General features: G+C 37.8%; 1 protein-coding gene across 1 annotated transcript; it reads right to left on the bottom strand.

Annotated features, from left to right (window-relative positions):
* Nucleotides 1–4,219: 4,219 nt before the first annotated feature.
* Nucleotides 4,220–17,329, bottom strand: LOC140240043 (chitinase domain-containing protein 1-like). The gene is made up of 10 exons (XM_072319854.1): nt 17,213–17,329; nt 15,578–15,733; nt 13,890–14,022; nt 11,853–12,004; nt 10,679–10,833; nt 9,017–9,112; nt 8,525–8,677; nt 7,639–7,710; nt 4,825–4,867; nt 4,220–4,385 (listed from the first exon to the last, which is right to left on the bottom strand). The coding sequence occupies exons 1-10, from the start codon at nt 17,327–17,329 to the stop codon at nt 4,287–4,289; spliced, it is 1,176 nt and encodes a 391-aa protein (XP_072175955.1). The 3' UTR covers nt 4,220–4,286.
* Nucleotides 17,330–17,502: the final 173 nt, after the last annotated feature.

The raw sequence follows: 17,502 nt of genomic DNA on the forward strand, positions 1-17,502 counted from the left end.
TTTTTAATATGCCAAAATACACTTTAAAGAATAGACTTTCAACACATTACGACCAACACAACTAAATCGTGTTTATGAGAAGATAGGCTTTATTGAAACTCCGTTATTTATGAAAAGCTTATTTCAGGTGTAGAGAAAATGCAGTAACATTACACTGTGCACTACGATGTATTTGACTTGAACAAAGCCACAATATTATTTTTTTCCACATAACATGGGCACGTTTTTTTTTTCAAAAATATAATCTACACTGTATCAGCAGTGACGGTGGCACTCTTGTACAAGTACTTTGTAATCAAGATCTGTTTCAAAGCTATGATCTAAGCCATTATTTCATACAATTTATTAGAAACTAGAGAAAAATCACTTCATAGATATAATTTCAATACATCATGATTTCAGGTGTGGCGCAACTACTTGATATGACACATTTGATTTTCATTGAACGTTGCCAGAGTAAACACAGTGGGGTTCATTACTACCAAAGACGCGCGCTTATATCAGTGCAGTGTGCATATGGAACAGATAATACACGCATATTCACGAAGATAATAAAGAAACTTGATGATGATGACGGCAATTATAATAATGAAAAGATCCCAGCTTGATATGAAATATGAGAACTCGGAAGAGATGTACAGGATGATGACGAAGTAAGGGGGGGGGGGGAGAATCGTAAGCAATGTACATTATTATTTGCAAGTGTAGATCTACACAGAAAAATCTACTCAATGACAATCCCAGTACTGTTATTGTTTGCCATCTCAAATATTTTGAGTGTGTCACCAGTTCAATGGCTGCGAGAAAGATGACAGCAATCACTGAAAACCTGCATAAATCCCACCGAGTCTCCTTGAGTAATGTTGCGTGTAATCATACCATCCCCCTAGTAAGAGGCAAAACACTCTGTTCCTCGGATAGGACATGAAAATTAATGGCCTTGCGTGTGAGAAAGACACAACCCACGCCCTAAAGCGTATCATGGCAATTATGCCCCAAGGACAATCCCCCCCCCCCCCCCCCCTGCTATAATACTGGTTAGTGATTAGGTTACAGGAAAGATTAGGGTTAAGGTTAGGTTTAGGCTTTAATAGAGTTTGGGTTAGGGTTAGGATGAAGTTCAGGATTATGATTAGGGATTAGGGTCAGGGGAAGGGTCTGGGGTAATATTGTCCGCGGGTAATTCCCCTAGAACCTCCAAAAGATCCCGCTCCATTCATTCATCATAAAGAGCAAGGTGCATAACCTGGGGAACAGGTCCACCCAAAGTACATACGAGACCCAATGAAGGACCAGCTAATGTTCCTTCATGCTACACATGGGTTATCTAGCCATCTCGTACAAACAGAAAAGGAAACAACAAGAAATAAAAGTAATGAACTTTTTGTAAAGAAAAGAGCACAAGTGGGTAACAGCAATCTGAACACATCATTTCAGAATTTGCAGGATAGTACAAAGTGTTTTGAAGAAATCAGCACAGTTTTGAAAGGTCCTCATAACAGAATCGGGCTCTGGGAGGAAATCAGCAGATCTGAATGTACTTTTTAAAACCTTTTAATAAGGAACAATGACCTTCTTTGACGCAAATTAATGTAGATCATTCAGTAAGCACCAGTACATATCCTAGGCGTTTCTTTCTTTCGTTGTTTTTTTGTTTTGTTTTTGGTTTTTTAAAGGAAACACCTCTATACAAGGCTCAATTTTCAGGCCATACCCAACCAACATGCCTTCACTGCACCAAAAATCCCCACTGCGAGAACCACACAAGAAACCAACTAAAAATAGTCCATTCTACTCTTATCTGCACATTACTAGTTTCAGTTTCTTGGACAGAAATATATCACACACCTCATACTATTTATTAAGAAGAAAGGGAGACAGAGAGAGAGAATCAATAGAACTGATCCCTGATTGTCTTTGTAGCAAGCAAGATTTGCCTGGTCTAGAGAAATGATATATAATCTCCACTTCATAAAATGTATATCTACTGTACACACTACAGTAGGCCTGAAGCTACCCTAATACAATGGAAATATAGTCGAGTACAGTACCCTGTTCTCACACAGAATAATAGTATCATTGACTTTTGTAATGAGCAAATATTTCCTCTTTTTTTTTCCATGAGTCTGAAAGTCTAAAAGTCATAAAAAGTGTATTATCTGAGTGTTTATTAAATTCTCACCAATGACAATTTTGAAGAACACTTACATGTCCTTTGGAGGTTCATGTAGTTGCCTCTGTTTGGTATGAACTGCATCGCTTTAACTCTTTATGTGCCATTGTGGAAACCCCCCGTGTGCCACGTTATTCTGAGACATGAAGGTAGTCATGCTTTGAGAAAGAATTCTGTTTTTCTAATTTGTGTAACTTCTACAAATTTCTGTTAAGATGGGCATATTGTAGTAGGCGAAGTTAAAGAGGAATGCCAAGCTTTGTTTCGATATAAATTGTATGACGACCCTATTTTCCATTTTTTCTTTTGAATGACGAAGTGCTACATTACTGAAAAGGCATGACTTTTGCACGTAGAACCGTGACAGAAACTTACAATGTACGAGCAAATCTATTTGGGAACATCGCTTGATAGTCGATCACCACATAGAATGGAAGCCGTATATGAGAGGAACAAAAGCACGAGAAACGCTCTCATTTTGCCGCGGGATTAGCAGTAATTAGCGGTTTATCGATCGGTCTTGGCGGCTTTGTTTGTTGAGCAGAAGATGCGAAGTTGGCACGCCGTCGACTGAGTCGGAGGTGCGAATGTGGCACATAAAGAGTTAACCACATTTAACAAGGAATGATGGTTTAAAACAGTCACAAAATACTATATTACTGTATAAGCTGTTATTTTCGCGAATTTCGCGAATCTCAGTTGGATTGCAAATGTAACAACAAGCAAAAATGTCTCCATGCGCTAGGGTAATAGCGCATTTATGTTGGCGTTGGTGTCAATTCGCGAAACCAACATCTCGCAAAAATGTCTATGACCTAATCATTCGCGAAAATATCTGTATGCGAAAATAACAGCGTATACAGCGTACTCCTAATATCTTTAAAATCATTTGTTGATATATTTTTTATGCTGAAATTGCCAGCTCATAATTCTTATAGACTTCTCTAATCTAGTCTCTAGTCTAATACCCCTTTCCCGCTGCCCGTCTCGGTGAACCACCGAGAGGTTCCCCGGTTAATTCACCGGGGAACCTCTCGGTGAAAGTTTCAGTGCCGTCATTTCACACTGCTCTCGGTGAAACTTTCCCCTAGACGGGTTTTCTGCTCGCAACGTGGGTGATCTTATGTACTTGAGTTTGTTGTGCATCTGCGATTTGGTTTTTTTTTCGATTCCATGTTCAGCAAGTTTTCGGAGGAGGGACTCGTACGCGGTGCCAGCGTCAGCCGACGTCCCGCTCAGTTCTTCGTTCACTGCTGCCTCGCTCACTACGTAATTGAAGTAACAATCTCTCTTCGTCTTTGGTCCACGCTCCAGCCATTTGCAAAATTCCCTCAAATTTCAACAGTACAAAACGTCAACGGATTTCTCCTGCACATTGTAAACCCAGCACTTGACGAGAAAAGCAAAAAATACGAAAAAATCAAGCAAGAGGCGGACTGTATCACTATCAGACTTTACTGGAAGAGTTAAGAGCTAGACACTAGAGGAAGACGAAGAAGGAGGAAGCATCAAAGCGCGATAGCGATCAAGTACATTGTAAACCTATATCAGCTTTGTATACACGGCGTGCTAATTATAAATAATACAATGCACAGCACGATGGAAAACAATGCTGTCACACTGTGAACGCCACATTGAACACGAAACGACATACTATGTAGTGTCGTGTGTATGTTCACAAACACGAATTACTAGTACCCTGTACGTGTGGATTTGGGAGGTCGAGTGCGCGCTAGCTAGCTGAAAACGTGTGCATGACCAGAAACAAGACATGACCTTTGACATAATCTGCATATTTTCCCCGGTGTTTCACCGAGACAACCTTTCACGCTGGGCGCTCTCGGTGAACCACCGGGTGCAATCCCGTTGAACTATCGGTGTCTACCCAGGACGCTTCTCGGGTAAAAATTGCCCAAAATTTCATCGGTGTTTCACCTAGGCTTCCCCTAGGTTTCAACCGAGTGACCTTTCACACTGCGGGGTTCCCCGGGCGCCCCCAGGTGCCCCCGGGGAAGATTTTCTTCAGCGGGAAAGGGGTATAAATCATAAGGCACGTAGTGAAAGAATGATTGGTTTCGAGTAGAGAATAGAATACTTCGGGCTCTTGGCACTGTTATAAGAGGTCATAGAAGTAGTCCAGGCCCTGGCCCAGTTCCCATATTGAGATTCCAGTCCCCAGTTCTCGGGCCAGGTCTAGTCTGGCTGATATCGACTGCAGGTGCGGAAACAGAAAACAATAACACAAACACAAATAAAAGGAGTGAAAAAGGTCACAAAGAAAACAAAAACTAAACATAGCATACAAGATTAAAGCTCAAATTAGAGCAATTCGATCAGAAGAAAGAAATGGTGCTGATTTGGTTTTCTACATTATTTTGTAATTGTAGTACATTTGTCTTCCAAAGCACTTAATACATTGTACTCCTGTGAAGTATTTGTCATTCTAAAAACTCTCTCTCTCTCTCTCTCTCTTTAGATATTGGGTGAGTTTGATAACATGATGTACAGGTACAGTGTGTTTACTTCAGAAAATTGTTATCAATTAGTTTGTTTAAATTTGTTTCACTATTTTATTACTTGTGTAAACAAACACAATTTTATATCATTCTGTTTCTGTAAATCAAGCTTGCACGAAAGGGGTTAATACTCACCTTTAATGTTGGATAATATACTTGTCGTGTGACGGTTCCATCTCTAAAATTGGACAATAATGAAAGACAGAACACATGTGCACGTTAGGTCTGATATCAATTCACACACTGAGTTCTCACGCAGTAAAAGATAAAAGAAAAAAAAAAATCAGTCTTTATTTTTCAAGTGATATTTCTGACTCTTTGTAAAATGTCCCACTGATGAATGGTTCAGCAAGAAGCCGATGAGATCTCCAACAAAATCTCCGTACCTTTGCTTTCAAGACCAAGAGGGTAGTACTACCAGTAAACTTGGTCTGGACTTATTGACCTCAAACAACAAGACAAGTAGGCACGGAAGAATAATAATGATGATAAAAGCAATAGATGCAGAAAAATGAAGAGTTTGTTCGCAAAAACCGATAAGTCCATTTTTGAAGATTTTGAAGTACGGTCTCTGTCATAAAGTACAAAATAATACCTTTTAAATGATATATTGGTCACTACATAAAGGTACATTTTTGAAGTTACGGTCAAAAGCAGCAAAAATTTTTCCTATTATTCTTTTTATTTTTCTTGACCTTTCATCTCAAATATCTCCATTTGGCAAATACGGACTTGTCGGTTTTTGCAAACAAACTCTTCAAATATAATTATATAATATGTGACTATGCATTACAAAACAAACAAAAAGTCCCACCCACTGATTTTACGTGTGGACTCAAAAAAGGTGAAACGGGTCAACCAAGTTGATCTTGAGTTTTTCATATTATCTGAAAGAGCTATTCTCCTTCTACATTATCCTTAAGTTTGAGATCATAGAATGAATGGGAAAGTGTGTTTTTAGCAGTGTTTCTACAACCTTTTTTGTAGAGTAGTGTGATCAGGTATGTCTTAAAGAGGTCCCTTTTCATATCCTTTGCTCCCTCTTCACTTTCAACTCTAATAAATTTTGAAAGGAAAATGCTACTGCTTTGAAAGTTTGCATTAATCATGGACAAAATGTGTTAATACAGCATGCTCAATTTCAGCTTAATTTGATAATCCCTTTATTGTTGTTGCTCCAGTGGTTAACAGCCCATTATCTTTTTTATTTTATTTTTTATCTTTATTATTTTTTGGTCCCATTCACACCACAGCTAGCACAGCTTGGTGAAGATTAAGTGCTTGAATAGACCCTGTACTTCAGAGCCTCTTTTCTCAGTTCACACTTTCCAGAGTGTGTGCTTTCTTTCCATTATTTAGATAGGTTAGGAGAGTCCATTTGAATTGAGTTATACATCATTTTAAATTTTAGAATCTGCTCTTTCAGAATCTGCCCTTAGCTAAAAATTCATGTCTGGCGACTTTTTGTTGGTTTTGTGATGCAGGGTCACATATAATAAACAAATCTAACAAGTATTCAACTAAAGCAAGATGCAAACATCTGACTTCAGATGCTTTTTAAATGTTTCTATGGAGCCTGCGAATCGAATCATCAGTGGAAGAGTATTCCAGATAATTAAAAGCCTTTTCCACTACAGTTTACACAAATTTTCTGAACAAAATTTGAAAGAAAGTGCAATAGTTAACTCATGTACATAAAAATGTGGCAAAATCATTGCTTCTTGTCTAGTGTGAATACGACCTACATGAATTTACTGTATGCAGATCGATTTTACTTTGGGGGGAGGGGGAGGGGGTGGGGATGATTATAATTATAACAAGAGGAACAACTGTAAAACAACTGCCCCTCCTGATCAGCCTATAACTCAAGATAAAACACAAAAGGCATAACAAATCAAAAAAATGCCAAGGTTTTAACTCGTTGAGGATGAACTACACATTTACTACACATACTTTCCACAGATACATTGTACCTGCCCGAGTACAGGACTAGTCTTCGATTGTTTAAGCTGTCAATGTCCAAGCAATAACAGTCAAATTGGGATGATAGCACTGGTGTTCTACATGTTGTATTGTGATTTGTGGCTGCACAAGGCTTTAATACCAAACTTGGGTTCACTTCTGGCATTTCTGACATTTCTGCAACCTTAAGTAAACATGCCATAACAAAGGATGCAACATGTGTAAGTTATACCTTTTTTTAACAGAACACGCCAAGAGAGAGTGCTCCGTTGAGATGCCAATTTTTGCAAACTCTACAGGGAATGGGCGAACAGACCAAAGTGCAGTGCTCAGAGGAATAGAGGGCCCACAAACATTATGATAAACTGACTTTGAAATTTTTCCTGACAAACTTAAAGGACAAGTTCACCTTCATAAACATAAGGATTGAGAGAATGCAGCAATATAAGTAGAACACATTAGTGAAAGTTTGAGGAAAATTGGACAATCGATGCAAAAGTTATGAATTTTTAAGATTTTTGTGTTGGAACCGCTGGATGAGGAGACTACTAAGGCTTGTGATGTCATATGAGTACAACAGCATAAAGAAAATGTAAAGAACATTCAACATATTTTCACTTTTTTCGCATAATAAAAGAGCACTTGACTTGCCTCTTTCTAAAGGCAATGGGAATAATATTACCCATAACATATGTCAGTAACGAGTCGAGGGAATGTGTACTTTTTTCAAAAGATGAAATTTTGTGAAATTCTCTTTATATTTTCCTTATATTGTTGTACGCATGTGACATCATACACTGCAGTAGTCTTCTCATCCAGCGGTGACTGCACAAAAACTTCAAAAATTCATAACATTTGAACGGATTGTCCGATTTTCCTCAAACTTTCAATGATGTGTTTTACTAATATTGCTACATTATCTCAATCGTTATGTTAATGAAGGCGAACTTGTCCTTTAAGCCTGCTGTGGGTAGAGAATAAACTCACTTGTATTCAAATACATGCTCTGCTGCTCCTGCCTCCCATTTCAGCTTGTGTTTCTTCAATAATTCCAAATACCTGTGCAGAAACATTCCATTATTATTATGGGATATGATTTGCATGCAAACATACACATTTCTAAAGCGCCAAAACAACACTAGTGAAATTATATCTACTTATTATATTGAGAAGTTGAGGAGAAGTGACTGTAATAAACATGAAACAGACGGATTATATCCACATGAAGTTCGATTTTGTCATGCCAACATTAAAGATATTCAACATTGTACATCTTGAATATCATAACATCACAAATAATCTATTGATAGCAATTTATAAGGAATCAGAACACTACATTAAAGAAAATGCTACTTTTTTCTTCCTCATTTTGAGAGAGACTATAAACCACTGATAAACGAAAATGAAGAAATAATACATACATATTAGAAAAAAACTACAAAACCACAAATTTGTGCATAATTACTTTCACAAATTTTGCAAGAGGCAAGATTCGTAAAATCAAAATGTATGTTAACCCGTTAAGGACGAGTCCCGAGTATACTCGGGCAGGTGTCTATGGGAAATGCGTGTTGTAGCAAAATCAGTCCATCCTCAACGGGTTTAAGTTCTTGTTTACACACATGCATTGAGTGCCCTTCCTGCTTTACAGATATAGGTATAACACTGAAGTATTGTAATACATACTAGTCCTTCCCATAATTTATCAAACAAACCAACTACTTTCTGCAAGTCTAAATATATCAGACATTCATCACCAACCTGCAAGATAAACTTTTAGGCCTTGATGAGGCTTCACAAAAATGTCAAAGACTAAGTCATGATATGCATGGGACTACATGTTCACAATAGTAAAACATCACAGACTCAATACCTTGGTCCTGTGATGGCATCTGCTGCCTGGAGACCAAAGTCATAGCCATAGAAATTCAGACCCAGGAGAATTTTGGCCCTGTCTGGTCCCGGCTCTGGAACAAGGGCTTCAACACATAGTCTGACCCACTCAATGGGAGAATTAGGTCCTGGCCTGAAATTAAAGTATGTGTAATAAAAGATATAGCATTAGGGAAATACGGAAAGAGAGCTCTGGTCTAAGAAATCAATAACATACATAAGATGTAATTATCCGATAGAAAATAGCAATATCTTGAACTGATTTCTCAAGTGGTCCCGTTTTAGGCTGTTTTCTACTAGGGTGAAAATAAAAACAAGCAAACAAACAAAAAACAATAATAGTCACGACCAACTAAAACATACCTGATGAACAAATGTGTTAAGATTTCAGTGGGCCCCTTTTAAACAAAAATGAAACATGAAAATGGACATGCATAATAATTACAGTATGTGAAATGTTTGACATTATTACCTGTGAGCATTTGAAAAGTCATATGTCATTAAGCTGAACCCATCTACATCAGCTGACAGCATATCAAAGTTCTCTTTGGAAAATAGTCCTTTTTGTCTGGAAAGAAAAGAGAGAAAGAGAGATTAAAAGGTTTGGAATAACGATTTTGCTACAACACGCATTTCCCATAGACCAAGCCCGAGTATACTCGCAACTCGTCCTCAATTGGTTAAACTGATAGCTTACATGATTCTGATTCATAGTTTATCAAGACTTAAGTGTCAAACAGTCCAAGGGCTTGGTAATGATATCAGATTATGTCCATAATACAACATTTCACTGTCGTTTTCATGATTTCTATTGTCACTAATGGAAATAGATTTTACTTCTTGTCATATCAAGTTACACATATTTACCACAAAAAAAAGAGTAATTTATTCCCATAGCTGCTTGAATGGAATTATGTGATTTACTGAGAAGATGGCTTTCTGATTAGTCCTCTTTGCCATTTCATGCAATTCTACCTAAAACCTTCATGAGCCCAAGCACTTTGGATAGTTAGAATTGCCATGCATTTTCATCAGCATTCAGTAGAATATCTACAACTTGAAATAATTACAGGTCAGCAAGCCCACTCGGGTGCGGCAATGTGCTTTCATCCAATAGGAAGGCCATGGTAACACGGCAGGGATTAGAGGAATTACTGTAGGTAGTCGCTATCTATCACAATTCATTTTCCAGATACAAATACAGTCAATCCTGTCTTTAATAGCAACCGCCCGTTTATATACGTAACTGCCACCTGCCGTATACAGCCATTAAAAACAATTCCCTCCGAGAGAAAAGGCATGTTAAAACCCGTCTATAGCAGCCACCTGTCTATAATGGTCACTTTTTTGGTCTCCATTGGGTGGCCACTACAGACAGATTTGACTTATGTGCTGATTGGCCCAGAGAGCACTCCAGTGTGCACGTCAAACGGCGAACAAAGCACACCAAGGGTCAAGGGGAGACACTACCAATGAAAAAGCCACAGCAAGATCCCCCACTTTACCAGGTAAGTGTATTCCCCATTTCATCAGCAGCATAATGGTATCTCACCTCAGAATCCAATATATGCAGTTGAACTCTTAATGTGCCACACTGGCATGCCCGACTCAGTCAATGGCGTGCCAAGTTCACATATTTTGCTCAACGCACAACCCCGCCCAAACCAATTGATATATCGCCAAGTGCCACATTACAATGAAAGCTTCACTTGCGATTCCATACCTCTCACATGCAGCTTTCATTGTGTGGAGACTGAATAGCAATTGATGTTTTCTATTGGATTTGTGTACATTATAAGTTTTTGTCATTGTGCTTTTGAGCAAAGTCATGCCACAATAATAATGAAGCTTCTGGACATTTGAACGGGAAAAAAGAACAACATACAGTCATCATAAAATTTACATCTTTAATAGCAGAGCTTGGGACTTTCTCTACAACTTTGGTCATTGCATGTCTGACATAACAAAACAAAAAAAAATTAAATATGTTTGTTTTCCAAAAGCATGCCCGTGTTGCAGACTCAGAATAATGTCTCAGATTAAAGGCTTATGGCACACAGAATATTTACACCATGGCACATAAGGCATTAACCAAAAACACACAAAAAAAAGAACCATCATGAGTCATACTCACTCTCCTAACGAGGGGGGTGGGACCACCAGGTAGAAGACCATGTCCGCCTGGTGCACAGCATCAGCGATGTCGATGACCATGTGAAGGACGTCGTCCTCATCCATGGATCGGACCTGACTCCATACCTCTAGTGTTATGCCATCAAACTTGTGTTTCTGGATTCACAAGCCACCAGCCAAATGGAAATGTCAGATGTTTGAAATTTTCACCTAATCATTGCTTCAAGGCATGCTTGGAAAAAGCGTACAAAAACTGAGAAATGATTCAGTATAACAGTACATAGAAATGCATTTTCTCCCATGACACTTTGTACAAGATCCTCATTGATCTGTTCTGTTTTCCTAACAATCCTGGCTGAAGTATTTGACAAGATACTGTCACTGGCTCTTCATTCTCATTAAAGGGTGTGTACAGTTCTGGTCGAGGTGAGGATTTAGCTCTTAACGTTTTGCAAGATATTCAGAAACCACTCTGAGATGTCAAAAAGCATACAATTCTAAGGGATATCAAAAGTTTATTTGATGAAAATCGGTTTTGAAATGGCTGAGATATCAAAAAACAAGGTGAAACAAAGAGATCCTAATAAAAGTGTGGCATGTCGCCTTTTATTATTGTCACTTTTTTGGATATCTCAGCCATTTGAAAACAACCAATTTTCATCAAGTTAATAAACGTTGAATCCTTCTTAAAATTACATGCTCTTTCATTATTCAGAACAGGTTTCTCATTATCTCACTTAAGGAATGTTCATATTCCATGAATCCCCACCTCAACCAGTACTGTACAGTCCCTTTAACATTCCAATGCATTTCTATCTGATTTATACCTTGATATGTGTCAAATACACTTACTGATATATTTATTACGCCATCATTGCACAGTTTAGTATAGACAAAATATTAGCAACAATGTCATACTATGAAACAACTCAACAAATTTGCAATGCATTCTTCACTTCTAAACTGCCTCCCTCTAAAACTGACACAAAACAAGCAAAACAAACAAAACAAAATCAATAAGTACAGTTAATGTCACAACACAGTTATAGTAAACTATCTTTAGACTACGGTAACCCCTATGAATTTGTGAGGTATACAACATTTTCTACATGATATGAGAGAGCACAAACACAAGTGAAAGAAAAAGCGGCAGGTGAAGAAGAGGAGATAGATACCCGATAAAATGCAACGATGGTTGCTGCCAGGCTTTGGATCTCGGCCTCGCTCTTGAAGATGGCGTCGTAGTCGCGCCTCGTCCAGCCGTCAAAGAGGAGCCGCGGAGCCAGGCGGACCTGCCGCTTTCCGCGCTTTACGTCCTTGATCCAGCCTGGAAAGGAACAGTGTCAGCAGCATGTGAGGAGGAATGAATGCAGTTTCTTAACCTGTTGAGGACGGACAGATTTTGCTACCAAACGCATTTCCCATAGACGCTAACCCGAGTATACTCGGGACTCATCCCCAATGGATTAAGACCCAGCAGTGTGGGGATAACATGTAGTGGGAAGGCTGGCCCGGCTTGGACATATTTGAGAATCCCAGTAATGAATGGTACAGCATTATCACTGACTGATCTCTATACACACACAGCATAAGAATCTCTGCTGGAAGTGACTATTCTATGAGCATACGATTTGATGCTCATAATTATTCACTCTCCATTGCTAATCATGGCTTCTTAATGCATCCTAGCAGTAGGCAGCAAATTATTTGGGCAACCATGAATCCCCACGCTTCATGGTCTTCAAAAGTCTGATACATGGTTTACTTGAATTCAAGATGGCATTTCATAATGCACATCAGCAAATGATACTTCATAGTGAAGAAAAGTACAGGTTGATACCTCAAATGCAATTGTTCTTTGCAAAATAGAGCAAGTCATTCCGATACAAGTACTCCTTTTGAATTATCTTAAAGCACCCTTTCAATATCCTATGCAGGGAAAATCCTTCATAGTAATGAGCCATAAAACAGTATTTCCACTTCATTCACAAACACACATCAAAATGAAAGCATATTTCATGATCATGACATGATAGCATTTTTGGTCAGATCAACAAATGTTTGTCTTTTATGTGTTTGTACTTCTTTTCCTTTTTTCTCCCCTTTTTGCCACTTTTAATTAAATGCTGACTATGGTACACTGTATGTGCATATGAAGCTTGTTCCAAGTCTTTACAAATAACACCATCTTCCTTGTCTTATAACCATCTTTTTAATAATCAATGAATTATATCAGTGAGAAATTGCCCATAATCATACTTTTGCCATTCTCGGTTTTGTCTAAATTGTAGATGACAAAATGCTCTTGCTTTGTGCTCAATATACACAAGAGTTATATGCTATCATTGAATTGAGGGAGAATTTTTAAAGGGTGTGTACAGTTCTGGTCGAGGTGAGAATTTAGCTTTTAACATTTTGCGAGATATTCAGAAACCACTCTATGAGATGTCAAAGAGCATGCAATTCTAAGGGGTATCAAAAGTTTATTTGACGAAAATCGGTCTTGAAATGGCTGAGATATCAAAAAAACAAGGTGAAATAAAGAGATCCTAATAAAAGCTGTGGCCTGTCACCTTTTCTTATAATCACTTTTTTGGATATCTCAGCCATTTGAAAACCAATTTTCATCAAATAAACATTGAATCCTTCTTAAAGGGGATGGCTGGTAACTAATCAGTGGGAATCAGTGGGAATGCTGGGGGATGATTGTTCCAATCCTTGTGCGATTCATTTAAGAGTACATGATGTATCTATTATTGTGTGAAAATTATTTGCTTCAGAATGGTCTCATATTCAAGTAATGTGCAGTTTAATGTTTCAAAGTTAGCATGCCTGTACAGTGACGGAGCATTAAACTGCACATTACTTGAATATGAGACCGTTCTGATGCAAATAATTTTCACACACCAATAGATATATAATGTACTCTTAAATGAATCCCACAAGAATTGGAACAATCATATCCCAGCATTCCCACTGATTCTCACTGATCAGTTTACTAGCCATCCCCTTTAAAATTACATGCTCTTTCATATTTCATAAGAGGTTTCTCATTATCTCACTTAGGAATGTTCAAAACATGAATCCCCACCTCAACCAGTACTGTACAGTCCCTTTAATCTTACTAATGGAAGAGGCCATCTCACAGAGCTGCATATCCAGAATCTGTTAATGTTGGTATAAAAAGGAACTGTAGAGGGCAGGCTACAAACCTTTATCAATATCATGCCCTCCGGTGATGGTGAAGTCTCCTAGCCCTACTCTCCGTACTTGAAGCCAGACCGGTGAAATGGTGCTGAACTTGCCCCCGAACCATTTAGCCGTGTCATATCCATGTGAATTCCACTGTGGAGAGAGGGAGAAAAGTTCAGTATGCACTTAATGTATGTAAACTACATGAGATGATTTCATTGTCCTCGTTTAATAAAAGAAAAAAAAAATCACAACTCCTCGTGTTATATTACTCACAATAAATCAAAATCAAAAGTAAAACAAAAACAATACTCTTTAAGGCAATGTGTATATGATAAGGGAGAAAAATACCATCACTTTTAGCATTGGTTGTGTGACCATGGTCTTCGGCACATTACTACATCTGAGTGGGCTTGCTAATCTACAGTGGACTCCCATTATAACAAAGTCCTCAGGACCGGCAGTTTTCTTTCGTTATATCAAAAATGTGTAATAGCCCAATAAATAAACAACAGAAATACATAGAGTGGATAATGTTGTGGCCTGGAATTTTACTTCGCGGTAACCGGAATTTCGTTATAACCATGTTCGTTATAACGGGAGTGCATTGTACAACAACATCAAGTTGACTGGGTGACTGAATGTACATGAAAGAGCTTGACAAGTTGAGCTAAATATGTAAGGGTGCACACATAAAGGGCTAAAGGGTGACACTCCCACGTTACATTGTATCATTATGAGAGATGAATTTTCCATACATCTTATGATTGCAACAAAACCATCTCCGGATGCATTTTGAAATTTACTGTTCGTAAATCTGTGGCTGTTTCATGCAATTTTCATAAATTTTGTTTTAAACAGAAGACAAGGATATTTTTTCTACACATATCATCATTCTACAGCTTGGAGCTTCCTCTTGTGAACTACACCAGTATGTAGAAAAGTTGAAATTCACTTTGGCCTAATTTGGGGGGGGGGGGGGGTTGAGTTGGGTGGTCACATATTGTATAAATTATTCCAGTGAAGGCTCCAATAATTCAAATTAATTGGATTTTGAATTCATTCATCCAAGACCACCAAATAAGCAACGATGAGACTTCCCGCTGTAAGTCTCTACCAAAGTACATGGCAATGAAGATAAAGTGCCTTGCCAAGGGATATAATCACCGCATCCAGGGGACTTGAATCACAGACCTTGTGATTGACGGTTTGTGTTCTCATCCACTGAACCCCAATAGTGCCACCTAAAATGATTTGGTGAGTAATATTTTGTATTCTAACATCCCACTTGACTACCAAGAGTGTAATTCATTGGTTGAGAACCAGAAGGGCTTTATCACTATTTTGAAGGGTATTGAGTTATTGGTATCATGTTGTAGAGCTCGATCTAGAATGTACTCTACATTATGATGGCAATTTTGAATTATTTCCATTTTCGGTAAAATGTTCAAAATTAAGACCACTTGTAAGGGTGCTGTTCTACCCTATATTTGGAGCAACGTTTATACATTTACCTCTTTTGACTAAATAAACTTGTTATTTCATGAAAATTGATTGTTTCGTTGTTACTTACGTTCAGATCTTAGAATGCGATAGTGCCCTTCTTATTGTCAGCTGACAAAACTGGTATTAATGGTATACACTTTGTGCATACCAAGAGAGAGAAAAAAAAAGAAGAAAAAAAAAAACAGATTGATGTGTTACTTACTGGAGTAACATATCCCAGCACTTCCCCTTCAAAGTGTTTAACCTCTGCCTTGGTGTTGCAGTAGTTAGCATGCTCCTTGTGAATATCTTTGGCTTTCATGTTTTCTTGCACCAAGTCTCTCTCCACCACCGTCTTGTCAGACAACTTGACTTCAGCCTGTCCAATCAGGGTCAAATAAATGTTAGAGAAACTTTATCTCAGAAAGCTATGCATTCAAGAGTATAATTGTGTTCACGAGTGCTCTACGGCTATGAAACTACGATGTAAAAGTCAATAAATGATTCTTGAAGATAAGAATAATTTATTACTCTCAGACTTGACAATCATTTAAAGGACAAGTCCACCTTCATATACATGTGGATTGAGTGAATTCAGCAATATTAGTTGAACACATTGGTGAAAGTTTGGGGAAAATCGGACAACCCATTCAAAAGTCATGATTTTTTTAAGTATCTGCACAATTACTGCTAGATGAGAAGACTACCACAGTGTATGATGTCACATGCGTACGATATAAGGAAAATATAAAGAGAATTTCACAAAATTTTACTTTTTGAAAAAAGTGTTCATTTCCTTGACTCGTCACTGACGTATGTTAAGGGTAATATTATTCCCCTTGCCTCCTGAAAGAGGGAAGTCAAGTGTTCTTTCATTATGCAAGAAAAGTAATAATATCTTGAATTTTCTTTATATTTTCTTTATAAATACTATCGTTGTACACATGTGACATCACAAGCTGTAGTAGTCTTCTCATCCAGCAGTGACTAAGCAGAAACTTCAAAAATTCATAACTTTTAAAGGGATTGTCCGATTTTCCTCAAACTCTCGCTGGTGTGTTCTATTAATATTGTTGCATTCACTCAATCCACATGTCTATGAAGGTGAACTTGTTCTTTAAGAACTAAGAATCAGTTCATATTTTACACTGCCCTTTTTTCTTCTTGTTTTTTCCCTTGTAAATCCTTATTTTTTTTCTTTTTATGTGATTTGTTTACTGTTATAAATGCTAATATGTTATGCTATGAATCCTGAAAAAAAAATCATTTAAAAAAAAAGCTATTCCTTCTTGATATCATTTTCGATTTTCACTGACAAATACACAACATTGTGACTTATTTTCCGTTTTACAACCCTTGTCAGATCAAGTGCATTTACAAATGTACAGATTGGTTGTTTCAAACAAATTTCAGCCATCCAAAAGTCTCCACATGTCAGCTCTAAGTTGTCTCCATGATTTTGCCCAAGAAACATAGCAAGAAAGAACATTCCTGCTCCCCCTAACTCTCCCTCACCACAAGGTGAATCTCCAAATTTCTTTCATGCACTTTCAAAAATCTGTATTCAGACGGGTTAAGTGAGTTGGTTTTTCCCCTTCCTATGCCCCTATATTGAAAAGCACTATTACACAAAATTAGCGGCAGATCTCTAAAGTAGTATAAACAATGAAACTTATACTCACACAGATAAAACAAATGAAGGAAATTACCATTCTTCTAACCACAACATACAGGGGACTGGAACATGATCAAGTCATACTTTTTTTTTTTTTTCATGCTTATTTCTCAATAATGCTGCCTGAGTTTCTGTGGGATGAATTTTCCTATAAGGACATACATATTGTATGAAGCACCTCACCTGTCCATTCTTGTTTTTCTTATTTCCCTTTTTGGGAGGTCCCCCGGCATTCACTGGCAGAATTTGAAGTGAACAGAGGCCAAGTAGAATCACATAGGCATGGCCAGTCACCCGCATTGCTCTTGAGTTGATACACCAGCTTCTGATATACAAGACCTGCATACAATGTGCAAGGAACTACTAGTACTATGTTGCCATCAACATTAAATTAAACAGAATGACTGCTGGGAAATCAAATTTTTTACTGATTTTGTTCACAAATTATGCTTACACAACGTCTACTGTACATA

Source organism: Diadema setosum, chromosome 16 (genome assembly GCF_964275005.1).
Source record: "Diadema setosum chromosome 16, eeDiaSeto1, whole genome shotgun sequence".
Lineage (NCBI taxonomy): Eukaryota > Metazoa > Echinodermata > Echinoidea > Diadematoida > Diadematidae > Diadema > Diadema setosum.